This window comes from Camelus bactrianus, chromosome 8 (genome assembly GCF_048773025.1).
Source record: "Camelus bactrianus isolate YW-2024 breed Bactrian camel chromosome 8, ASM4877302v1, whole genome shotgun sequence".
Taxonomy (NCBI): domain Eukaryota; kingdom Metazoa; phylum Chordata; class Mammalia; order Artiodactyla; family Camelidae; genus Camelus; species Camelus bactrianus.
The window spans coordinates 582,862-608,890 of NC_133546.1; the positions used below are offsets into that span (position 1 = coordinate 582,862).

Sequence of the window (26,029 nt, forward strand, 5' to 3'; positions counted from 1 at the left end):
GGTAAACATCAGGATGATACGTGCATGTGTCCTGTCTATATAATCTTGGTCCCAACAAGCAGCCTGGAGTCTCAGGCCAGGCCCTGGCGGGCGCGGTGGTGAGTGGCCCCACTTGAAGCTGAGGCCGGCCTGGAGACCCCTCCCTGCAGCGGACAGGCCCGGAGGCCACGGCTCAGATGGGCGCTCTGTCCCTCTGCCTGCTTGACGCGGGCCAGAGCAGGTCACACGGCCGGGCCTGGAGCCATAGTGGACGCAGGGGCAGGAGGGACCCAGGCGTGTGCACTCCCCAAGACCCACAGTCCGTGAGGACACGGTCCTACAGACTGTCCCTGGGTTCCACATCTTTCCAGAAGAACTTTAATGTTCAGTGGTTTTGCTCAAAGAGCCCAGGTCACATCAGTGCTCACTGTCACTCTGCACGTGGTCTCAGAGTAAGTGGAGGGTTGTGCCATCAGTGTTCGTGATGTTACTGGAGGGTCGTGCTGTCGCTGAGAGCCTCTGCTGTCCTGACACTAACTGCTGGACTCCCTCCAGGGCTCCTTCCTCGAGGGGCTGTCCTGGGCACCCTTTTGGGAAAGGTGCGGTGTTTAAGGTTTAGTCCCGAGGACCGTGTGGCTGCCGTGTGTGCTGGAAGTAAGTCCTCACGCTGGACACTGAGGCGAGCCCCACGCCTGTTGAGCCCGTGGCCGGGCGCTGGGGCCCGCCTGCCTCATTCTCACGGCTTCAGCGGGCTTACCTTTGTAAAGATGTTGGGGGGACGAGGGAAAACGCCTGTTCATTTTGCAGCCGGGAAGCGTTGGGATCAGATCCTCTTCTTTTATGAGGTCGCGAGACCTTGCGTGGAGCCTGGGCCCCAGGGATGGCCTTAAACACACTCGTCAGGGAAACGTGTCTCCCTGACGGGCGCCCGCCTGGTGGTCTCCCCCAGGCCCGGGCGGCGCGGTGCTTTTGTTTATCTCTTCTGCTGAAACCCGCTTTCCACCAAAAATTGGACTTTCCTGCCTTAATTTGTAGCTGGGACTGGTTTCAGTGAATGTGTCCTGCGATTTTTAAACCTTGTGTGTGACTGTGGAGTGGGTACTGTCACCTGGCTGAGGGACCCAGGTGTCAGGGTTTGGAGGGGCCGTGGTGTCAGAGTTCAGGTTCCGCTTGAGACGTACTTTGGAGGCGGGCGTCCCAGGCTGGTGTCGCGGCGTGTCTCCCATCTGCCAGACGGACACAGCTGACAAGCTGTTTGCCTGCGAGGCACTTTCCTGCCGTGTCCACTTCAACGAGTCTAGGTTAGGAAGGATGTTAGGCGCAAAATCTTAACTGATGACTAACTGGCGCCGTGCTGGGCAGTTTGGGTACAGAGTGTACGTTCTGTCTTCAGACTTTTTTTTGGCCAAATTGTGAAATTGTGCACGTGTAAGAAGAGGTTAAGGTGGTCCGTGAGGTCCTGCGGTGGGATCACGGGCTGGGAGGGGCTGGGAGCCTTGCGCAGAGAGGTGTTGGGGTGAGGCGAAAGGTTTTGTGCAGACAGCTTTTGATAGGTAACTGGATTAGCACTGGGTCACCCCTCAAACCTAAAGAACTCACCACCTTCATGTCGGGGAAAAAACCAGAGCGAACGCAAGGCGGACGCGTCCCATGGCAGTGTTGGAAGGAAGACAGAGAAGGGAAGGTCCCGTGTGGGCTCCCAGCCTCACTCAAGTCTGTGACGATGAAAGCGGGCCAGCGGCTTGTTCCCGGCTGGTGGGCGGCCTGTGCGGCGGGTGGGCCGTGCGTGCCGGGAGGTCCACCGGGAAGGTCATTTAATGGGCCCATGAGGACGGGGTGACTTCACGTACTTTTAACAGGAGGCACAGGCGGACAGCTGTGCAGCGTGTTCTGAAAGGCTCTAAGTGAATCCTGAACCCCTTTTGGTGAGGGCACTTTTTAACTGTATAAAATACAGTCATAACCTGTCAAAAGGAAACAAAGTATTTTTCAGGATGAAAATAGACTCGTTTTGTTTCACAGAAATTGGAGGGAGTAGAAATGTGTTATGTTCATAACACCCCTGCTCCCACACGCTTACAATCTTGCCTTTTATTTTTAATTACCTCATTTTTTAAAAATAAGATGATATCAGATTATTTATTTAGTAAAAAAATTTGTTTTGGTTGCTGTTAAGGGAGGTGCTGGGGTTGAGCCCAGGACTCCGCGCGTGCTCCGCCCGCGCTCCACTGCGGAGCTGCACCTGCTCCCCCGACTGTGCCCGAGGACGGGCAGGGTGCACGCAGCGTCCCGCACTGGGTGCGGCGGCTTCATGTTCCCTCGTGAAAGGGGTGCTGTGTCTTGTCAGTAGCGGGTGCTGAAGGGGACGTCTGCAGGGAGGGGCAGGCGCGTGGAGCGGGGCCCCTCTGCGGGCAGGCGGCAGCGGCTGTGGATCGTGGGCTCGGCCTGGGTCAGGTCTGGTCCCCTGACATCGCCTGGGCTCAGGCCCTGGATTTTAGCTTCGGGTTGACATTCAGATTGTTTCAGATTTGGAACAGGGGATCGTGTAAAAGTAGAATTGTATTAAAAGAGACTATTTTCTGTGAGATTCACACACTTAGTACTAATGATCACCAGAACGTTCAGTGACCCGTCTTCCTTCACCGTGTCTCCCAGAGCCGGTCCAAACTAGCTGTGCTGGAGGGGCACCGGGGCCCAGGGACCGCGGCCGAGTTTTGTCCTTGGCAGACACACTGCGTCATCTCCGTGTCCGAAGACCGAAGCTTCAGGGTGTGGGAATGGGTGCTAGACCGTTGAAGACCCAACAGAGCTGCCGACGGTGCTGGGACCCTGCGTGCCGGCCTCGGGCTTATGTTCGCTCCACGTAGATGCCGGTGCCCCTCCCGAGCCGGCTGGCTGTCGGCCTGCCCCGGAGCCTGGTGTTTGGGCAGGGTCGGGGCGCTCGCGGCACCCTCTGGAGACCCAGCGTTCCCGGCAGGCCTGAGCCGGGGGCGGGACCCTCCTCCTGGAAGCCGGGGCCTTGGGGGGCCAGCACCCGAATTCACCTCCCCGGCGTGTCCTAGGGGCCCAGCAGAACAGCCATCTCCCAGGGTCGGAAGACTCAGCCAGAACTAAATCGGGCTTAAGACAAAATTGACTGAAGGTGCAAGCTCGTCTTTGTGGTTATCGCTCCGCTGCTGGGCTGAGGGTGTTGTAGGTAGTAACGGGAGGAAGTCTGAGGGTAGTTAACGGGCACCTGCAGGAGAGAGGTTGTAAAAACACTTCTGTCATCCCCGTGAAATTTCTGCCTGGTGAAAGCGACCTGGAACGTGTCGTGTCCCCTGCTCTGCACCCAGCTCCACCCCCTGCCACCTGCGGCTGGCAGGTGAGCCGCTCTGTGCCCGCCGTTTCCCGTCTGTGAAACGGAAGCAGTGGCCCCGTCGCCGCAGGGCTTGTGAGGGTTAGAGTTGGGCTTTGGAAAGCGGGAGGGCGGGTGCGGTTGGCGGCCCCTCCACAGCTGCCCCGGGGGCGGTGACGGCCTGCCACGAGCGTCTCCAGCCTCGTCTCGTCCAGAGTCTCCCAGACCCCTCGGTGGTTATTTCTGGAAATGTTTCTTCCTGTGCGCAGGATTCTGATCTCTTCTGTTGTGTTTCTATACTTTCACTGTTTATGTACTTACTTTCTGCTTTGGACGACCACGCACACACACTCATCTGCAACTGGGTAGGAGTATTGGCCCAAGCTGTAGCAGTAATGACAGCATTTCTACCTCTTCTGGAGAGTGGGAGCATCCAAAGGTGTGGGGCCAGCTGTGGATCGCTGGTGCACAGCTCATCAGTGCCAACAGGGAGCTTGGAGCTTCTGCGTGTTTTCTGTCCACAGGCTCTGGGTAACCGGGTTCCCCTAGTGCATTTATTACTCTGTGAACTGGAGCTGTGACGGAGGGGTCTGCGTGTCACTCGTGAACAGCTGCTTCATCCCATTTGTGTGTTGAGACACTTCACTTAACAGTTAATCTTCTCGAAGTTCTTAACTTAAAATTAAGCCTATGCTTGGAGTAGGAGCCTTTCTGTTTCAGAAAATGGGAAGAGCGTGGTGGCGAGCCCTAAGGAAAGTGCGGTCCCCCTCTGCTGTCCCGCAGAAAGCAGGCTGGGCGCTGAGGCCTCTGCCCAGTGGACCCAGTGGGTGCGGGAGGGGAGGGGCCGCCCTGACCAAGCCGGGCGGCAGAAATGGCGTTCTCAGGGAATTGCTTACTTTGCTCAAACTATCCTGTCGGTGAAAGGATGTAGTCATGGGGGGGCTGAGCACCGGGCAGCGTGGGGCAGGTCTCCATGGGGCCCACGCCGTCGTGGGGTGGCGCATCCCCCAGCGTCTCTCATCACGTGAGCTCCATTTGGGGTCCCCGCCAAGCTCCTTGAGGACTGGGGTCCCCGCGCTCCTGGGCACCTGTGTGCTCCAGAGGGCGTGGAGGACGGGGGCAGAGCCTTGACACGAGGCAGCTCTTGGTGGAAATAATGTGCAAATACAGCGTAAAGGGTGTACAGAGACGCCGGGACCCAGCAGCACTCCTGTCACATTCGCCAGAGTCAGCATTCTCCCTGAGATGGCCTGTCCACGCATAGAACATGACGTCTTAACAACCTGAATGCACTTCTCAGTCCCACGGACAGAGCGTGCTTCTTGGGGTTACGTTGGAAGCCCTCCCCTGAGGTAATTATGTGGCATTTGTCCGGTGGCCCAGGAAGCTGGCGCACAGCTGACGGTGGTGCCGTCCCAGTTTATTTGGGACACGCGGTGCTTCAGATGCTCAGTTATCTCAGTTCTCCCTCTAAATTCTTGACAGTTTAGATTCAGAATAAATTTTAAATGGAATGACATCCTAGGCAGCAAGTAAGAAAAAAGACATTCATTTAACTGCTGTTTTCACCACTAACCCCACAACTTCCCTGTTCCCTCTGCTGAGAACCGTGCTGTGGGTGCTCCGTGCCTGGTGGGGCCAGTGACTCAGGGAGGGGCTGGAGCGCCCGCACCAGGCTCCCGGGGGCAGAGGGGCTCTGTCAGGCACTCCGGACGGAGACTGTCTCCCCACGCGCAGCCCCCACGTGGTTTTCCAAGTTCGCCTTCACCCGCAGCTTCTGCTTCCTGCTGGAGAACTTCACTTGGAGTAGCTCAGACGTGACTGAAAGAAGAAAAACTGATCATTCTGGGTTAGAACTGCATCAGGTCCTTTTAGGGCTAAACACTCGAGTGTTCTGTCCGACAGCCTCCCTGCTGCTCGGTCTCTTCCTGGACCAGCGCAGCCGACAGCCGGTCACTGGCTGTGCGGACGGCCAGGTGAGGGCCGCGGCGTTCGGGGCCAGTCCGGACACCTGCGCGGTGTGCGCCCTGAGTCAAGAGGACTTTGTGCTCTTTGCTGCGGCCGTGTCCCCGGGGCCTCGCCTGCAGAGAAGCTGGGTCCTCTGTGAAAGCTCGTCCAACCACTACTGTCAGCTTTCTGTATTTTGAGACATTTGAAGACATTCGATCTTTTTCAAAACTCAGGTTTTAGGTGAGTGGTTTAGGTGTACGTCACGCCGCACGGGCGCTGTTCTGTTCCTTAAGAGTTGCTGTGGACGTAGTCCGGGAGGGGCGTTGTGTCAGGACGTGGCCCGGGTCAGCCTCCTGTGGGCCACCTCCCCTCCCGTGCTGAGCCCCTCCCACGCTGAGCACGTCACCTGTGACGCTTCTGTCAGCGCATGTGGGGTTTCCCCACAGGGAGCAGCAGGGTCCCCCCGCCGAGCTCAGTTCTGACCCCACCGGCCAGAGGTGGCCAAGGGCCCAGAGCACCCACTCGTCCCGCGCCAGCCACAGGACGGAGGTCCCCGGGTCTCCAGGTCACCCAGCCAGAGGTTCCCGCGACCCCGTCCTCAGGTGAGCAGCCAGATGAAGAGCGAGGCCTGGGGGTCCCCAGCGTGGAGGCCTCTGTTCCCACCGCCCTCCCGGGGAGGGTGTGTCCACCTCCTGGCAGCTCCCGAGCTGGCCCTTCGGGGTTTAATGGAGACCTCGCTGCTCAGGCAGGACGGATGAGCTCACTGGTGATTTCACTGACCCCCACCCTCAAGTGACCCAGGCTTTCCAGCGTCACCGCGTTAACAGAACGTCCCTCTCATCAGGGAATTCCAAGAGTTCTCGGAGCTCTGTGCCGGAAGCAGGCCCGAGACCACACGTCTGCCCTTACTGAGAGTTCCGGTATCAAGGGCACGCCTGAAAGCTGAGGTAGTTCTTCTCTTTTTGACCAAGTTGACCGCTGTTACGCGTGCTGGGCTTGTCGCCCGTGCACGTGGTGGTGTGTGTGGAGCCTGGGCCGGGGCCCTGGGCATGAGGGTTTGGTGGAAGACTGTGGCTTGGGGGCTGTCTGCACTCTCACCGGTGACCCGAGGGTGAGGGGACGCGGAGATGATGGGGGCGCTGAGGGAGGGACGGGCTGCAGGCCGCCTGGACTCGTCTCTGGCCCCCTCCGGCTCCCGGCCCCTTTCTCTGCGGCCTCTGCTTTTCCACCCGGGCCACGTGGTGGGGACGTGTCCATGGGTCTCACTTCTGCAGCTTTGGATCTTCAATTTGGTTGAAGGACACCACTATCGCTGTGTGACACACGTGGACCTGAGGAGGGAGACAAGAGCGTCTCCAGCAGGAGGGCTGGGTCCCAGCCTCGCAGCCAGCCGGGTGACACCGCAGACCCTCCTGGAGCAGCAGGGCAGGGGGAGAGGAAGCAGGCAGCTCGGGTCCTGGGACCAGGCAGGTCTCCCCAGAGGGGCTGGCAGGGGCGGGTGAAGTTTGTCCTGGTGAACAGGGGGCCCTGTTCCTGGCCTCCTGGGTGGTGTCACGGCCAGGGCCCCGGGGCCAAGGGTCTGCACGCTGAGCCCGCAGGCCGGCCCCGCCCGTCCCCTCTGCTGCAGCCCCTTCCTCCCCGCGTGCCCTGGCATCACCTCCCGCCCCAGAAGGCGCTGGCACTGCTGGAGAAAGCATTGGCTGTACTGTTTAATCCAGCCAATGACCCTCTTTCCTGCCGAATGCAGGCCCTTCACTTTCCCGTTACAGCGAATGTGTCTGCTCTGCCGCCTCCAACTTCTCATCACTGGCTTTGCTTCTTTTAGTTCAGCTTGTGGCCTTTTGGTAAATGGCTTTAAGCTCGTTCTTTTTAAAGTAGGTCAGAATGGCCTTTCTCCAGTAGGTCTGTTTTTCCTCATGCTTCTGCGTTGGCTTTCTTCATTTCTCGTGTAAATACCCAGTTACCACGAAGTAAACCTGGAGCCCCCTCCGGGATTCACAGTTAAGCTCCCAGCAGACGGCTCCTCCTCAGCCGCCTCTGCGGGCCTTGGCTGGGAACTCCGGCCCTCTCCCTCCCGGGCCCCGCGATGCAGGGCCTCACTTTTGTTTCTGACCTGGCACTTCACGTAGTGCACAGGCCTAAGCGTTTCTCTTGATTTGTGATCTGAGTTACTCTGGCAACGAGTGTTTCCTCCAGCGTGCCAGCTGTCACCTTGACCCCGACCCGTCACTTCAGTGTCACGTCTCAGATTGTTGGCAGTTCTGTCCTGGGAGAGTCGGCTTCCCTGCACAGCGGGCGGAACCGGGAGGAAGGGCCGAAGCAGCACTTCCCGCCCTGAGCCTGGCGCCCGTGCTGAGCTGTGAGTGCCCTGTGCCCTGGCTCGGCCCCGTGGGGAGAGCCTTCCTAGAGCCATCAGAGTAGACGTGAGGTCCTTCTGTCTGTTGGAGGAGGAATAAGCATTCCTAGGGTCGCACATTTAAGGCTTAAGGTTGATAATCTTGGCCAATTATTTTTAGTTTATTTAATCAAAGAAATGGGAGTTTTTTCATTTTCTTCACCCAAATCAAGCCAGGTCTTGACCTCTGTAACAGGGCAAAGGGTAAACGTCATCATAACTCATTTTAAACCTTTCCGTGTACCATACGTTTACACTTGACCCCGAAAGAATTTTATATTCTCTGTGTTTGATAGAAATATTTAAAGTATTCGGTAGCGTAAGGAAGCCACTGCCTAACTCTGACTAAACGAGTGTGCTGGGATTGCTTTCCCGTCTGCCATGCACAGGGCGCGGAGAGCTCTGGCGGCGACTGAAGGCCGGCCTCCGGTCCTGCTGGACTGGGAGGCCTGAGGAGGCTGCTGGCGCAGCAGCAGCCCTGCCGTGCCTGCTGGGCCAGGCGGCCAGGCTTCTGCACGGGCTCCCCTGCCTGTCTGCACCGCAGGGGCACGGGAGAGACGCTGGCCTGTGCTGGCGCTGACCAGAGGGCCTTGGGGACCTCCCCACGGCTGGTGTTGGGACGAGACCTGGGAACAGCCCGGGGAGCGGGGGTGGGGGGTGGGGCCGCCGAGGCCAGTGTTTGGCTTCGTGTCCTGGTGGTGACCTGGGAGGCCCTCTGAGTCTGGGTCTGGCGTACCCAGAATGGGATGCGCGGGTGGTTTATTAGCATCTGGTTTGTTGACTGAAAAACAGAAGAGAGAGCCGATGTGTGCCTGCCCGGCTGGGCCTCAGAACACACAGAGACCCTGCAGGTCCAGGCTGGGTTGGCCAGTCTGTGGCCATCTGAGTGCTTGTCTTCGCGGGATGGGGGCGCCCGGGGCTCCCTGGCGGGTGTGGTGATCAGAGCCCGTGGCTGCAGCTCTGGCAGAGGAGGCTCGAAGGCGCCCGAGGTCACGGCCACCGGCCCCTCCCACGTGGACTGGGGACGCTCTGCCCTGAAACTGAGGCTGGGGAGGAAGACCCTCCAGTGTTTTCTCTTTTTCTTACAAATCAGACTTTCTTCTGAGAAGGCCCACTGCCTGTGGATCAGGAGTGCGACCGGCCTGTTCATAGTTAACTTGGCGAGCTTTGACCCAGAAGCTGTTCTACGTTCCAGAGGTAGGACCTCAGTTCAGACAACCTTTGGTATAAATTTCTCGTAACTGTAATGTGTGTGTGTTGGTCGGGGGGTGACAGTTTTAGTGGGGAAAGCCTGTCATTTGAATTTGAGGACAGGATCACTGATCCCCAGCGAGGGCGGCACTCAGCAGGTCCCCGTCACCTCTGCACTGCCCTGCCCTTGTCTTGTCTGCTGTCTCCTGGTGTGCGGGCTCTGGATCACCCCCTCCACCCCCAGCACTCCTGGGTCTTGGCCACATTGCAGACTCAAGTCAGCTCTGTCTGTGTTCCGCTGGGGCCTTGGCGAGGTGCCTGGACGCCTCCCCTCATCAGGTTGAGTGGACGTGTCTCCTTGCCGTCCTTGTGTCCATCTTCAGGCTCTGTCACCGCTGGCCGCTGAGTGCGAGGGTGGTGACCGACCCCTTCCCTGCTCCCCGAGTGCACAGCGGCCGCGGCCACTCCTGAAGGGCCTGCCTGCTCCCCTGTGCTCCCGAAGGGCTCCCAACTGCTCTGGGGTGGAGCCAGACTCTCCGTGTGGCCCAGGCCACACCTCCCCTGCCTGGGAGTCACTCCTTCCTTGTCATCTCTCTGCTTATGTGACTTCCAGCCCCTGCTGGCTTCTGCACCTGACGCCCACTCCTCCTGCCGGCTCAGCTGCGACCCTCCCATCTGTCCTTTAAGGTCCAGCTGAGCGTCTCCCAGCTTCAGGTTGTGTCCTCTTACCAGCACCTTCCTGCCACGTTCTGTGTCTGTGTCTGTGGGCTTGCCCCGGGGTTCCTCCTCCACAGGACCGTGACCTGCTACCCTGTCCTGATGTCCCAGCGCCCGGACACTCGGGGACCAGGCAGGGAGTGCTCCGTTCCCGTGCTCACCCCTTACACTCTGACATTTCTCTCTCTTTGCTGGAAACAAAGACTTCAGGAGCCTCAGGGTCTGAGTGGCTGGGTCATGCACTGTGGCAAGTGGTGCCCATGGTCGTGAGGACAGTCAGGAACCGTCTGCACGTGGACTCGCCATGCGTGTCCCTCTGGACCTGGGTTTCCCCGACCCTCTCCCCATGGCGGTGCAGTGACCGACTTCCTCAGTGAGGTCTTGGCGTGGGGGCTCAGTGACACGCAGGGTCCCTGCGGCCATGGCTCCACCAGCAGGAGCTCTGAGCAGCGCTGTGGCGCCCGGCGGCCTGTCTCTTGTTCCTGGTCGGTCATGGTCAAGGCATGTGTGCTTGTTCCACAGGCCCTCTGCTTGCTCACATCCCTGTTTGGGAAGAAGGTCGCCCTGGTGGAGATCGACCCCACCACCCTGCTGAGGTCTCAGCGGCGCTGCGACGTGGGCAGGAGTCTCTCGGTGCTGCCGAGGTACCGTCCCCCACAGAGGTTCCCTCTGGAGAACCCAGATTCCTCTTCTCTGAGGAAGGGGAGTACGGTTGGGTCGACCCGGCTATCCCAGCCCTGCTCGAGGCAGTTCCTGCACCTCTGGCTCCCGCCTTGTTCGTAACTAACACCTCCTAGTTTATCTGCACGTGAAACGTCATTTTATTTCAGGACAGACTGTAGATTCTAAAACATCACTTTTATTAAAAATATAGCTTCGTTTCTTAGAAGGGTTAAGAGTAAGCTGGATGGTTTTCCTCACGTCCTCGCTGCGTGTCCACATCCGCGTGGAGGAGCCGCCGCCGCGTCCGCAGCCTGCAGCTCGGGTCTGCTGGGTCAGCGCTGCGTTCTCGCTGCAGCTCCTGCGTCTCACCCACCTCTCCGCTGCGTCCTGGTCGCGTGGAGGAGAGACGCGCCGAGCAGGCGAGCGGGAGGCCGCCCGGTGAGAGTGACGCGCTCGGACCCAGACGGGCACGGCCGTCCCTCGTCCGAGCTGCCGGCATGTGGGTCGGCCCCGCTGCCTCGCGGGTCCCCGCGGGTGGGAGTGAAGGTTCAGCGCGTCTTCCCTCACTCCATCTTGTCTGCCTCTCGCGTGTTTCCACACGGTGTTTGTGGCGGGGAGGGCGCCGGTGTTTCTTCCCCTGAACTGGGTAGGATTCACAGGAGTTGAAAACACCGGGAAATCCTGGTGGGGTCTCTGGGGCTTGCTGTCCTCCTCACCCACTTCCCCGTTGTTGTGTCCACCCCTTCCCGGTTGAGGCTCTGGCCGTGTTGTATCTCGAGGTATCTTGTCCTGACACACCACACCCCATCATGTGTGAAGTGTCACGCACAGATCCATTCCCTCGGCAAGTTAGCGAGGACGTTTTTGTGTGAGTGTGCACACTGTACCTGCGTCACAACTAAATGGTACTCAGATTTTAGGACAAAAGCTCCAGTACAGACAGTCGTATAAACAGTTAGGGTTATTACAGAGATTAGGGTTTCTCTGAGTCCAGGGAGTGGTGAAATTTTAAAGCACTGACTTTTTGTGACACTTTTATGTGTTATTTAGAAAATATTCTTGTGGAAAATGAGTGAAAATGACTAATTTGTAGTCATACTGTAATCTCAAAATTTGCATCTCTCTTACTTACAGAAGCAGAATAGAAATAATGAAAAAATTACGTGTGATGAAGGCCGGTTATATTTTAATACTTGCTGTGTTAAAACAACATGCAGCTGTGCGCTTACGAACTTGATTCTGGTAATTTGAGCTCTTTCTTGTGGTCAGATGCTCTGGCCTGTCGCTAAGCTTATTACCTCATCCTGAAGGCATCTCCCCCGTCGTCGGCCTGATTTTCCGGAGGAGGCTTCTCCCCTCCCTGCCACTCAGGCGGAGAGGTTGCCCGGTTTCCGCCGGGGGGCCTGTGGGGCCCCGGTGCCCTGTGAGGTGGGGCTGGGGCTCAGCTTACCAGGTTGGAAATAGTTCCAGAAACAGAACTGCATTTCTTTGCTTAAAAAATTTTTTTTAGAATTACTCAATAGCATGTATTTATCCATTTTTCAAAAGCATTTTATAATATTGTAAAGAATATTCATGTTGAATATCAAGTATTAAATGTACATAAAAAAAGTAATTCAGGCAGAATTTTGCTTTGTCTGAAAGCATTTTTGAGATTTGTCAGCATTTGTGGTAAGCTCGTGAGGGATCAGAGTTGTAATCACTCAGCAGTGCTGTGGAGAACGTACCGTATGTTAAAAGCAGAGAAGCTTCGCTGCCAGCAAGATGCGCTGATCAAACCACGTCTGGTGGCTGGTCGCTCGTCTCTGTCACGTGAGAAGTGAAAGCGCGAAGGAGGCGTTTGAGGGGGTCCCAGGTCCTTGCTGCGCTTGTCCGTGGAGGGCTCGTCTGTCACCAGCCCTTGGAGTGACCTGCCCCGTGGACCCGCTTCCCCCGCCGCCACGTTCCCTGTGGCCGGTGGCACCACCTCGAGGGCGCCCGGCCAGCGCTGCCGGAGAGAGCTGGCGTCTTGGTCCCTGAGCATCTGAAACACACAGTGTCATACACACTGCGGTCCAGGACCATTTAGGAGCGAGGAAAACGCTCTCGTTGTTTTCCTGTGCTTTGAACGGCCTTGGCTTGACCTGTTTGCTGTACAGCTGGTTAGGCGTCAGGTCTGAAACCTCCTAAATCCACAGGTCGTGAGCTCCTTGCACTTGGGTGAACTGCGCTGTTTTTAGGACCCTGTGTCCGTAAGGCAGCAGCAACATTAAAGATTCGCTGATTCTTTTATTCACATTCTTATCCAGCTGCTTGGAGCGCCATGAAGGACCACCCCCTGGTTTTCCACAGTCAGGTCTGGTCGTCCGGGTACGCGGCCGCCCCGCGGTGAGTGGGCTGGCCCGGGGGGCTGGGGGCCCCGGGGCTCGGGGGTAAATGCGTGAGGGGCGGCACTGATGGTGGGGAGGCCGGGCCCAGCACATCGTGGTTGCACAAGTGGCAGCAGCTGATGCAGCGCCCACTGAGTGCTTACTGTGAACCCGGCCTGGGATCAGCCTTTGGTCCTGGACCGATGATAGTGGCAGTGACAGCCCCGTGAGTGAGGGGAAGGGTGGGGCCCGGGGCCGGGACAGAGGTCGGGCCGCATGGCCCTCTGGGAGCGCGGCCCTGCTCTGACCCTGAGTGTGAAGGTCCAGCGTGTTTGGGGACCTCAGGTGAGCAGGGCGGGGGCGGGCCCAGAGACGGGGAGGGAACCCGCGTGACGGCTGAGAAGTTTCGGTGCAACAGCCTCAAGAGTCCCTGCTGCTTCAGGATCCCGCGTTTCTCCGAGGTGGATTTGGCTTCTCTGTGTAAATGCAGACGTGTCCCACCCTCCTCCACCCTGGGTTCTGACCCTTTATTCTTAACACAGGGACCAAAACAGCCTTCCTACTGAGAGCCCCGTGGGGTCCCCTCAGAGCACACGCTGGGGTCCTTGGTAGCTCTCCAGGCCTCTCCCTGGTTGGTCCCCACTCGTCCCCGCAGCCCCACCTCTTCCTGCCCCACACTTGCCCATGCCCCCACCCCCAGCCCTGCGCTGCACCCCCCTCCCAACCCCTGCCTCCCTGAGGCTGCCCGGGGGCTCCTGCAGGTGGCCCGCCTCTGCTTCTGGGGTCCAGGCCCCCAGCCCTACTTGCTCGCTATACAATTTCACACCCCCCCCCACCACTAGCGAGTGTGGTTTTATCTGTTCTGTAAACCCCTGGGCCTGACCAGCAGCAGTGGCACCTCAGAACCCTCTCACAAAGCACTTAGGGGTTTGTGGCTGGATGGATCAGCGGGCGGGGATGGGAGACGGATGGGTTCTGGACTCACGCCCCAGTAAAACCACACCCTGGCCCACGCCCTGCGCTGTGGGACAGCTCGTTGGTAATGAAGCCTGTCATGTTCATTGTTGACTCTGAGGATCCACTGTGTTAGGGTGAGTCCTGCGTGGGGGCCCCCAGTGGGAGCCGAGGGGGAGGAGGCCGGCCCCCAGCAGCAGCCCAGGAAGAGTGCAGGGTGATGGTTCAGGATTTACGCGGGCTCACCGGGTGGGGACAGACAGTGCTGAGACATCTCTGAGGAGTGTGAGGACAGAAGGGGAGGCGGGGAGGCTGCTCTGGATGGCGCCCGCCTCCCCGCCTGCGTGCCACCTCCTCCTCAGACCCCCGGCTGGTCCCTGCTCAGCTGCGCTCGACCCTGTCCTCTGGGTGGGACGGGTTCACGTTTGTGTCCTCACTGCCTCGCCCGGGTCCGGTCCCCGTCAGCCCTTGGGGACTTCGGATACTGCAGCAGTACACCCCCCACAATGCCCCCCGCACAGGCCCAGGCCCAGGCCCAGGCACCCCAGCCCCGTCTCGCTCCCACAGCCCCCGTCCTGGAGCTGAGCCTGGTGCCCTGCGCACCTGGCTGCAGAAATGATCCTCTGAGTGTTTTCCTAGGGGTCCACGGTGTGCAGGTAAATAGCACGTTATTCTCTGGAATTTTTATACCCAAATATACTTTATGTCCCAGCCACTTTATGTGAAACAGCCAATGTGGACATAGAATTGGAGGAATAGCTGTTAAAAACAAAGTTTATTAAACACTCGGTTTGTTACTAACTTGCGACCAGGAAATGCGTATGTGTGTGTATATGTTTTTACTGCAACACGTAGGTCTCTTGAGCTTAGAACTTTTAATCTTTCGGAGTGACATAGAGTTTTTTTCCCACAGTGTAACTGTTTTCACCAAAGACTAATTTCAAGAAGGTAAAAGACCTTCAAATGCAGGATCAGTGACAGGTGGTATGTAACCTAGCCTGAGCTCTGATGTTCTGGTGCCTGAGTCCGTGTCCGGCTCTCGGGCGGCCTGCAGCGAGGCTGCGGGTGCTTCCCTCCCTTCCCCGTCGGGCCCTCCTCCTGCCCCGTGTAGAACGAGACCAGGTTCAGTTCAGAGGCCAAGGGAGGTTTTATTTGATCAGCGAGTGGAGAGGTGCTCCGCTGGGGCTGCGTCATCGGGTCTCGTGTGCGGAGGGAGGGCGGGGCCCTGGGCTGGCGCAGTCCCGTTGCTCTGAGCACCTCGGACTGAAGGGCATCTCTGCACGCGGCCCGCCAGGCGGGGTGGAGCTCATCCCGTGTTGGGTGCGAGGCCTGTGCACACGGCCGCTGCAGACGGGCGAATCCAGACTGAGCACAAAAGAGGTGGTTAGACCTCATCTTCTAGGTTCCGTCCTCCGCTTCCAGGGGGCCCCCTGGGCTTTGTGGTGACCTGGGTCGCAGTGCTGGCGAGGACCCCGCGCCCTGTCCCAGGTTTCTAGCGCAAGGCTCTGAGCCCGACCAGTGGACGATGTGGACGGCTCTGTCCCACAGTGAGGCAGGCGTGCAGGGCGTCTCCCCGCTGCACTGAGTGCAGGTGGTGTGAACAGATGTGGGTGGCTTGTCACCGAGTGGCTCCCAGGCTTCAGAGCAACACTTCCTTCTGTGCCGTCTGCTGCGCGCCTGCTGCTTCCTGATGCTCTGACCCTGTGACGTGTGTCCTGCTTGTGCTGTGGGTTCTGGGCTGCGAGGCGGGGGGCCCCTAGGAGCTGGGGTCACACCCCGCTGGTCCCGGCCCGTGGCTGTGGCACCGCCTGGAGGCTGTGGAGCCCTTGCTGCACCTGGACAAGGGGTCCTGCCGGCTGCACCTGCCAGCCTCCTTGCACTGGATTTTCAGCGTCAGTCCTTTCCCCAGCCTCTCCTCGATCTGTTGTAGGAACGGGATGTGATTCTTTTCACGGCAAATGCAAGCTCTTTATAGATGATCTGAATACTGAGTATTAAGTTAGCCACGCACAAGGAGTGTGAACTGAAAAGTAAAATGTTTTCTTTACTGAGAGCCCTCCCCCCACAGTCATCACGGTGCTCATGCTGGTTCATATTAAACATGAGAAATCCTCGATATTTTGTACTTAAGATGTGCATTTTGGCGCGATGGAATGTAAGTCCACTTTGCAGGGTTATTTCGTAGTTTTTAAAACTGAAGCGTAGTTGATTTACAAGGTTGTGTTGGTCTCAGGAGTGTGACACGGCGACTCGGGATTTTTGTTGGTTATAGTCCATGTAAAGTGTTACAAAATAGCGGTTATGCTTCCCTGTGCTTCCCAACACGCTCTTCTCGCCTATCCATTTTATACACAGCGGTTTATGTCTCTCCCCACCCCCCTCCGCCGCTGGTGACCGCGAGGCTGTTCTCTGTGTCTGTGAGTCTGCTTCTGTTTTGTCGTATGCGTTCTTTCGTCTGCCTTTTTAGCTTCCACATGCTAGTGACATCGTACGTGCGTGTCTTTCTCTGACCTATTTCACTGAGCATAGTGCCCTCTAGGTCCATCCACGCTGTTGCAAAGGGCAGAATTTCGTTCTTTCTTATGGCTGATATCCCGTTGTGTGTGTGTGCCTATGTATCTCATCTTCTTTATCCTTTCATCTGTTGATGGACACTTGGGTTGCTTCCGTATCTTGGCTATTGTAAGTAATGCTGCTGTGAACATCGAGGTACATGTATCTTTTTGGTTTAGTGTTTCCATTGTCTTCAGATACCTACCCAGCAGTGAAGTTCCTGCAATGTATGGAAGTTCTATTTGTAGCTTTTGAGGCATCTCCATGCTGTTTTCCACAGTAGCTGCACCGGTTTGCATTCCCACCAGCAGTGTGGGAGGGCTCCCTCTCTTCCGCGTCCTCGCCGACATTTGCTGTTTGCAGTCTTTTTGGTGATGGCCTTTCTGACAGGTGTGATACCTCACTGTGGTTTCGATTTGCATTTCTCTGGTAAGTAGTGACGCTGAGCATCTTTTCATGTGCCTGTTAGCCATCTGTGTGTCTTCTTTGGAAAAATTCTATTCAGGTCTTCTGCCTTTTTCTCAATTAGGTGGTTTGGTGTTTTGGTGTTGAGTCGTTCAAGCTGTTTATGTGTTTTGGATATTAGCTTGGTGTGAGCCACAGTGCTTGCAAGCGTTTTCTGCCACTCAGTGAGCTGTCTTTCCATTTTGTCAGTGCTTCCCTTTCCTGTACAAAACCTGTAAGTTTAGTTACATCCCAGGTGTTTGTTTTTGCTTTTATTTCTTTTGCCTTAGGAGACAGACGAAAAACAATGGCTACATATTATGTCTGCGTTCTACCTTGCTTTCTTCTAAGAGTTCCGTGGTCTCCAGTCTTACATTTAGATCTTTAATTCAGTTAATTTGGTTTTGCCTGGGGTATTCGGGAATGTTCCACTTTCAGTCTGTTGCAGGCCGCTGTCCAGTGTTCCCAGCACCACTTACTGGAGAGACTGTCTTTTCTCCTTTGTCTATTGTTACCTCTTCTGTCATAGATTAATTGACCATAAGGTGGTGTGTTTATTTCCAGATGTTCTGTCCTGTTCCATTGGGCTTTTGTGCCAGTAGTGTACTGTTTTGATTTCTGTGACTCTGTAGTATAGTCTGAAGTCAGGAAGGGTGATTCCTGTTCAAGTTTTCGGAGTAGTTTAAGAAGGACAGGATGAGCCCTGTGTACATGTTTGGTGGAATTCCTCCACGAAGCCATCAGTCCTGGGCTTTTGTTTGCTGGGAGGTTTTTGTTTTTTTTTTTTTTTAATTACAAATTCCGTTTCACCGCTAGTGATCCATCTATTAGGTTTGTCTTCTGCCTTATTCAGTTTTGGAAGGTTGTATGTTTCCAGACATTTGTCCGTTTCTTCTAGGCTGTCCACTCTGCTGGCGTGTAACTGTTCATAGTATTTGCTAATGATTTTTTAAAATTTCTGTGGCACTGGTTGCTATTTCTCCACTTTCATTTCTTATTTTGTGTATTTTGATTCTCTCTTTTCTTCGTGGTGAGCCTGGCTAGAGGTTTGTCAATTTTGTCTTATCTTTTCAAGAAAACAGCTCTTGTTTCATTGATTTTTTTCCCTGTTTTTTTAACTTTGTCTCTGTTTTATTTCCTCTCTGATCTTCATTGTTTCCTTTCTTTTGCTGACTTTGGGCTTTGTTTATTCTTCTGTTTCTAATTCCTTTACGTGGAAGTTTGGGTTGTTTATTTGAGATTCTTCTGCTCCCCAAGGGAGGCCTGTGTCACTGTGAATGTCCCGCTAGAACCTACTTCGCTCGTCCCGCAGGTTTGGGAAGTGGGGTTTCCCTGTTTTCTGATTTCCTTTTTCGTTTGTTCATTGACCCATTGGTTTCAGTACATGTGTTTTAGTCTCCATGTGTTTGTGCTTTTTTCGTTTTTCTTCCTGTAACTGAGTTCTAGTTTCATCAAGCTGTGGTTAGAAAAGTGCTTGATGTAATTTCTATCTTCTTAGATTTGCTGAGACTGGCTTTGTAGCCTACGGTGTGATCTGTCCTGGAGACCGTCCCAGATGCGTTTGAAAAGAATGTGTGTTCTGCTGTTACTGGATGGAATGTCCTGTAAGTACCTATTAAGGCCAACTGGCCCATTGCTTTTTTTAAGACCAGTGTTGCCTTACTGATTTTCTCATCAGTCAGTGAGGAATCAGTGAGGTGTTGAATCCCCTGACTATTACTGTATTGGGGTCAGTTTTTCCTTTTGTGTCTGTTAATGTTTGCCTGTGTACTTAGGGGTTCCTGTCCTTAGTTCACATGTGTTATCGTGTGTAATAGCATCTTGTTGACCCCTTTATTATTATATAATGTCCTTCTTTTTTTTGAACAGCTTTGTTTTAAAGTCTGTTTTGTCTTACATGAGTATTGCTGGCCCTGCTTTCTTGTTGTTTACATTTGCATGAAATATCTTTTCCATACCCTCGTTTTTCAGCCTGTGTCTTAAGCTCTTATAGTCTTAGTCTCTTATAGGCAGCATGTAGATGGCATTTCATGGTTTTGAATGTAGGAGTATGTGTATGAATATATATTTATATGTATATTTACATGTATATGTGTGTTTAAATATATGTATATATATTTGAGTTTTATGAAATAAAATTATATATGTAATTAGGGGAGAATCCACCTTACTTCTAGTTTTTTTTAATTTCTAATCTCACTTTGGACTATCTCGATTATTTTCTCTGATCTCCCTTAAAGTAAGGAGTATCCGTTGGAGAGCCCTCTGCCAGCTCAGCAAGCAGCCCGCAGTGTCCCGCCACCAAACCGCCCTGCGCCGTGTTCAGTACTCGGGAGCGCCCGTCCAGCCCGAGCTGCGCTTCACTGCATCTGTGAGAGTGTCTCGTTCTGCCCACTGTCCTGCTGTAAGTAGATCTGAAAGTCTTGGTTACTTGAAGTTACAATATCAAGCCCGCAGTCGCTAGAATCAGCCCAGCGCGGCCACGTGTGCACGTGGCATCCTGCGCGCCGGCACCAGGCTTGGCTACGAGCTCAGTCTGGCGGCTCCACTGTCTGAGCTCTTCTTCTCGGAAGTGGGCATCATTTCTGGCGTCTAGCTCTGCTTACAGGTGAGGATGTGGCTTCTTCCCCAGGGCAGGTCTGTCTGTGCACTCCCCGCCCAGCCTCCATGCCTGTTAGATGGGCCATCTGCCCGAAGTATTTCACGTGGGTTTCAAGGCTGTTGTTGTTTACCGCTGTGCTGAATTCCTTGTTTGTCACATAGTTCTAGCTGACGAATTTTTGGAGCAATTTTGGGAAAGCAGATTTCTAGTGTTACCAGTAAGTGCCTTTGTGACATTGCTCACTGAGCGTGTGGTTATGAACGTACGATCCTCAAGTCTGAATGTTATGGGGGAAGTCTGTAACTTATTTCCAGTCTGTTGCTGGAGGCAGGTGCTCAGGGCTTTGGAGAGGCCCTGGGCTCGGGGTCAGACCCCAGCGCTGCCTGTTGGCTGGCCCTGCTTCCCGGGACCCTCGGCCCCGCTCTTGGGCTCCCCTCCATGAAAGGCGTGGGGGTGTGACGTCAGGGGCCGCGCAGGCCTGGCGCCCAGGGGGCCCTGAGTGCCCGGGGTCAGGAGTTGAGGAAACGCTGTCACCTGTCTCAGATTTCCTCACCACTGGAGAAAACGAACCCCAGGCTGACTGCACGTTACCTGGTGCAACTGTGGCTCCTGTGAGTTATGCTTTATAAGGAGTTTCTCTTCTTTTTCAAGCAGGAGGTAGACAGCGGCTGGCCTGTGGCTTAGCCGACCACTGTCCCTGGTCTTTGATGCTGACCTCATGGGGACGCCTGCTGTTTTTTCAGGTAAAATGTAGCATTTGAGTTAACGTGGATTTTGGGGTGGGTCTTGTCAGCGGACCACCTGCGCTTGCCAGATGCAGCACTCCAGACGCCCAGGTCTGCGCAGAGGGGCTTGTCCAGGTCGCCTCCCTGAGGGCGGGGCCGCGGCTCCGAGGGAGGATGGCCTGTGGTGCAGGGAGCGGGTCACAGGGGCAGCCGCGGGCCCGGGTTGTGCGCAGGCGTGTCTGGCTCACGTGCCTCTGCGGGCGCGTGTCGAGTGGAGGCGCGCGGTCGGCCCGGTGATGGCGGGAGCTCGCCCCTCCGACAGCAGCGCCGGCCCAGTTCAGGGCCAGCGGCTCTGCCCGTGTTAGCTGGCCCGAGCCCAGGCTACCCACTGACTCCACGTTCCTGCGGAACCACGTAGGCCCCGTGGGTGCCGCAACCCCCGTGTCAGAGGCGCTGTCTGTAGCGGGGTCGACGAGCCGAAGAGCAAGCGAGGCGGCGCGGCCGGTGAGGTCGGGGCGCGGGCACTCCCCTCGCCTGCTGGCCTGCGGGCGGGCTCGGGGCTCTCTGTCGCTCACCCCTGCCCGCAGCCCCGGGCGAGGCTTCAGGGTGGGCTTTTCAGTCCCGTGGGCACAGGTTCAGTCCCCCGCTGGTCCTGTTGTTAATGGCTAAGTCCACTTTTGTTCCCTTCGAGACAAGAATGGAATAGAACCAAGTCTTGAACTCGGGAATGAAATGCTGAGATTTGACAGAGGCGACGCCACTGGGCTCAGCTAAGCCCGCCAGCGAGCGTCGCTGTGAGGCCGAGCCGCCAGCGCACCGGTGGCGGGGACCCGCGGTCGGGAGGGCTCTTCTCGCGTCCGGGGGAGTGAAGCCGGATCTGCCAGACACGTGGCGGAAACGTGTTCTGAAGGTTAGTGGGGTCTGTACACGGACGGCTTATGAACATAACAAGGTGAAGACGTGTAAGCAAGGAAGTCTGAGGTCAGGCGGCGAGGCCAGAGGGGTTGCTGTTCCGGTTTCGTGGCTCGGACACCGGGCCCCGGGCAGGAACCTTGAGACCTCGCCCCGCTTGTTCACGAGGCTCCTGGTGTCACTTGCTTCAAACTTACACTTGGTAGATATTTTAACAACAAAAACACAAAAAAGAAATCTCTCACTAGTCCATGTGTTTTTGTGAACCAGAGAGGAGGGAGGGGGTGGTAGGCCCAGGCTGGTGGGACAGGAGCCAATGCAGCTGCCGGGGGCAGGCCAGGCCCTGCCCTCGGGGGCCGCAGTGTCTCGCTTCCAGCCTCCAGCCCACAGGACCCCAGAACACGCTGTGGCTGCTCCAGGCCCGGACCCTGTGCTGGGGCCGCTGTTGGTGAGGCCCCTCGCACACGCACACGGGCAGGTCCCATGGGTTATCCAGTCTGACTATGTCGGTGGTGAGCAACTGTCTGTGGGTTTTGCTGGAAAAAGGGGCTTCTGCTGAATTCACAGCACGCGGTGGGTGTTCCAACTCGCCTTTTAAAAAGGCGCGCACTCTCTTTCTGTTTTGGGGAAAAGAGTCATCGTTACCCACCTAGCCGGCATGAGTGCATCACTTTATCTTACTCGGCTAGTTGGTTAATAATCTAACACTTCAACTTTGGAAGTGTGATTGGTCTCTCAGCACTTACCCAGAAGGCAGAGAAATGGGTGTTTTTGTTTCCATCATGAACTAAGACAAATGAGAAAAGAAGATTTTGATTGAAGTCAGTGTTAGATGCTAACGTAAGCCCCTCCTGGAGGACTCAGGACCTCTGAGAGCATAGCCGGGCGGTGTGCCCCAGCTGGAAAACCACTGATCACAGTCACAGTTAATTTAATAACAGTGTCTGTGTGTAGACTTCAGAGCATTTTCCATCAAACGCTGTTGTCCAGCACAGGGCTGTGGTGCCCCGTCCCATCCCTGCTCTGAGTGTGCTGGGCACGGGGCCGGGGTGCAGGGACCTGGCTGGTAGGTCTGAGCACGTTCAGGAGGACCACGAGGGCGAGGGGGGGTCAGAAGATTAAATGAGTTAAGATTTCATTGAATTGTATAAAAATGAATTCTTACAAGAGAATGAAATTCTGCTGAGGACTCTTGCTTCTGGATCTTAAGTTCTTCCCTGTCCGAGCTCTGCCGGGTTAGCCCCTTCCCACGTTCCTCTCTGTGGTAGGCGCCGCACGCCCTGGCTCCCACTTGCCCACCTTCCATCCTGTCCCTTTGGCTGGAGCTGGAGCTGGAGCCCTGGCCCTGGAGAAGGAGAGGCTCAGGTCGGGCTTCGTGTCCTGTTCATTGTCTCTGGAGCTCGTCCCTGCCACGCACACTCGGGGACACCAATCATCGCAGGCAGGAGCCCTTCCGAGTGGTTCTGGGGAGAAGACGCACACGTGATGTAGATGGTGAGATGGGACCCGGCTGGGGTCCCTCGTGGGCCCGTGGCTCAGCTGGCCCCCGGGGTGGGCACTCACCCCACAGCCACAGGTCTGCACTGGCCTGGAGGTCATGGCACTTCCCGTGTCCAGGGCGGAGCTTGGAGAAGGTGGTCCTTTTGGGGTCCCGGTGTCGTTCGGAGCTGGGGTTTGCCTGGACGCACAAGCAGGAGCGCCAGGCGGGCTCCTCGGGCCCTGGGCCCCTTGTGGGGTCTACTCTGCGGTGCTTCCACCTGCTTTGGTGACTAAGCCGCCGGCTGTCCGGGCGCCCAGCAAGGGTGCTGGTTAGTGGTTGGAGGGATGGGAGGACAGAGGAGGGGTCCCCTCTGCTGTGGGTTACAGAAGGAACGTCACCATGTGTGGCCTCGCGGCATCTGGTCTGAAGGTTCTACCGGATGGTGTACACGCCCTTCCCTGGTCAGACTCTGCGGGTGGCTGTTGGGTCTGAGGCACGTCTTTGGAAATGACGAGGGGCCACCCCGATGGCTGCTGGTTAGCTGGGCGGCCCATGGATGCCTGCGGCCGGACTGGCCAGAGTGCTGGTGCCCCGGCTCCCAGAGACGGACACCAGAGGGCAGCAAAGCCATTGCAGACGGTTTTCTGCGCAGGGACTTTGAACCCCAGGAGCTCAGACGTGCACTGTTGGTAAAGCTTTCCCGGTTTCTCTGATTCTCCTGGTGGGTCTCTGACAAGTGTGATGTCAAAGGAGTAACAGTTCACCGCAGCACAGAGAGCGTCACCGGTTTCCTCCGGCCTGCAGCTCCCACCACGCCTGCCTGGACACCACCGAGGTCCAGCTCCTGTGCCCCGGGCTGTCACCTGGGCAGCCCTGCCCTCTTCTGTTTCTCACCACTTCTTGTTGGACCATGGTTTTCATTTCCAAAATCCCAAGAAGGCATCTCCAGGAAGCTTTCTGTGGGACTGTCCGCTTCTCAGGGTGGCTGGTGGTGGCAGCTTCTGGGCCGACTTGCGGGGTGGTTCCCAGGGCCGGGCGAGGTTCTGAGATGAGCGTGTGTGCAGGCTCAGAGCCGGAGGGACGGCAGACACCTGGAAGAGCAGGCCTGGTCAGGGGAGGTGGCAGGAGTTGGGGGCCCGGGCAGAAGCCTGGCGTCCTCGCCCGGCCACTCCTTCAGGTCGGAGCTGGCCGGCCGGGCAGCCCAGAGCTGGGCCGACCCCTGCGGACAGGCCGTCGAACTGGCCCGGGGCGTGGTCCTTTCCCTCCTGAGCATCTGCTTATGTCCCTGTGAAAGGAGGGGCTGTGCTGAGAGACAGTGGGCCCGTTGTCTGTGCACTTAGCGGTTCGGACGCCATGATCGCTGGGCATGGAGACAGGTTACATCACAAGACGCACTTTGTCCGCAAAGCGGGGCTGGGGGTGGAGGTGGCAGGAGACGTCAAGGGGCCACAGCGGCCCAATGAGCAGACAGACCACAGGGGGCACTTCAGAGCCTCTGCCAGGCGTTCTGGGAAGAAGCAACGGGCAAGGCACTGCTCGGCCCGGTCTCGCGAGATGAACTGTACCGTATTTCTTCCTCTGTTGACTCACTTGTTAATGCCCTAAACACTTCAGAGGCTCTCTGGGGCATCTTGCTGTTGGGGTGCTGGGTGCTGCTGACGTTCAGGTGCCTAAAGACGGGCACGTGGGCGCCCTCAGGATTCAGTCCAGAACAGCCGCCTCCATTCCAGGTGAAGCTCTGCAGGTGCATCACCGCAGTCAGGTCACGTGTGAGCGTGTCCGCTAAACCCTCTGACTTTTCCCTCAACCTTAAAGGAATAACGATTCCTTAAAATGCGTTATTGTGAAGCCCACAGATTTCTGTATGTTTTGTTTCTCCTTTGAAAATGTACCTCACAAATGTACACGTGATTTTGAACTTCGTATTTTAAGAACCGCGGGTTTTTGAATCACCTTCAGAAACCGCATTTGTCCTTTAAATGAGGTGTGAGTCACCTGCTGGGGCATTGCTCCCAGGTCCCTCAGCTGGGAGGCGCCTGTGCTGGGCGGTTTCCTCCTGGAGGAGCTGGGGCGAGGGCTGGGTCCTTCCCTCCTCCGCTCTGTCCCTGTCAGGTCACGGCGGGGCCGTGAGCACCGTGTGCTGGAGCCACGACGGCAGGTGCTGCTGTCCGCCCCTCCCAGGACGGGAGCTGAGGGTGTGGCCGGCCCGCGGGACGGAGCTGGCGCTGTGTCTGGCAGTGGCGACCCCGCGGAGGCTGCCCGACGTGCATGCAGCGTGCTTTTACAGTAGAGTGACAGTGTCTGTTGTCCTATTAGTGATACTGTCAATGTGACTTGACAGCAGAGGTGATAGTGATGGGTGGTACGTGGAGGATGTACCTCTGGGGAGAAATGCCTGTTTCCGTGGACTAACAGGAGGGCGTGTGGAATCGGGGGGCGAGGGCGGGAGGAGATGGCGACTCCACAGCCTGGCAGGAGGGAGGTGGGCGTCGCTCCCGCTCCTCGGACCCGCGCTGGCCAAGGGCGGGCGTCCCAGGATGCACTGGCGTTCCTGCTCTCCAGGTCCTGTTGTGGGAAGGGGACTGAGTCCTGGAGACCCCTCAGGAAGGGAGGTCGGTCAGTCCCTGATGTGCAGCGCGAGGCCTGGGCAGCTGTTTCCAGGGAAGGAGTTGGCCCTGGGCCTCGACCCCGGGGCCTCCCCTCCCCCTCCACACCGCGCGGCGCGGGGGCCGTGCTGCGCCAGCGTGGGAGCCCACTCCTCAGACGACGTTTTAAAACACGTGCAGATTTGGCACGATGTGTTTGACTGCCAAGCCTCCATTTTCTTTCAGTTTCAAGTTTTTAAATGGCCCAAATTCACAGCACTCATTACAGTAGAATTTTAACCATATAACATTTTTTAGAAAGTCGGGAAGAAGAAATGAAAATGGTGAACTTGTTCCAGCAAAGTACATCTGTCATTCAGAACAAACGGCATCTGGTCTGGGGGGGTCGCGGTCAGCGCAGTGGCGCCCCGTTGACGGGCATCGCTGGTGATTACTGGTTTGCACTGCAGGGCAAAGACCAGCTTCCTCGGCCCGTTCGGTCGGTGCAGTTTTCCTGCGTGGACACGTACACCTTGTTGTCCGCGGGCCCCGAGCTTCAGCTGCTCGAGTGTCACTTCGACACCCGCAAGGACGACATGAAGAGGTGGTGGCCCCGGCCTGGCCTGTGCTCGCGGGGCCGCGGCCGCAGCAGCGAGCTACGTGTGAACAGTGTTCACGTTCACCAGGGTCCACGCGGGAGCCGCTGCGGGGCCGTCCAGGCTCCGGGTGGGGCGGGAGGCAGGCTCGGGAGGCTGGAGCTGTGGCCCTGGTGCAGCGCGTTTCACCGGTTTCGTACGTGGGGCTGGTGCTGTCTGTGACGGGTAAACGCGTGGAATAGTCGTGCACGGCCATAGGGTTGCAGCTGTATGGACCACTGAACGCCTGTCTGGCCGCACCCAGCTCTGGCACATGCGTCCTCGCTGCCTCGCTGTCAGGATGACGTCCTGGGGTTCCTAGGGCTCCGTTTCCTTTATGAAATTGCTGTTGTGGGGTCAAGAGCTTGCATTTATTAAATCAACACTACCCTTTGGAAAAGACTGCAAACTTCTGTCTAAGTGGAAACGCAGATCATGACTGGCTGGGTGTCCCCTTACGTACGCACGACTGTTCACGTGTGACAGTGCTTGTCCTTGAGGTTTTACTAAAGGGAGAAGGAGAGTCACCTGAAGGAAAGCTCAGGGAGCCGACTCCTTA

The 26,029-nt window shown here is 56.7% G+C and overlaps 1 protein-coding gene across 1 annotated transcript in view; it reads left to right on the forward strand.

The window, feature by feature from the left end:
• The window catches only part of WDR27 (WD repeat domain 27), a 62,941-nt gene that overhangs the window by 15,075 nt on the left and 21,837 nt on the right, over nt 1-26,029 (forward strand). Inside the window, 14 exon segments of the mRNA XM_074368916.1 lie at nt 5,222-5,292; nt 6,541-6,610; nt 6,613-7,090; nt 7,502-7,597; nt 8,206-8,318; nt 8,454-8,885; nt 9,928-10,349; nt 11,604-11,655; nt 12,521-12,599; nt 14,957-15,081; nt 19,788-19,826; nt 19,829-19,876; nt 24,363-24,484; nt 25,306-25,439. Of these exon segments, the coding sequence (XP_074225017.1) occupies nt 5,222-5,292; nt 6,541-6,610; nt 6,613-7,090; nt 7,502-7,597; nt 8,206-8,318; nt 8,454-8,885; nt 9,928-10,349; nt 11,604-11,655; nt 12,521-12,599; nt 14,957-15,081; nt 19,788-19,826; nt 19,829-19,876; nt 24,363-24,484; nt 25,306-25,439 (2,281 nt within the window).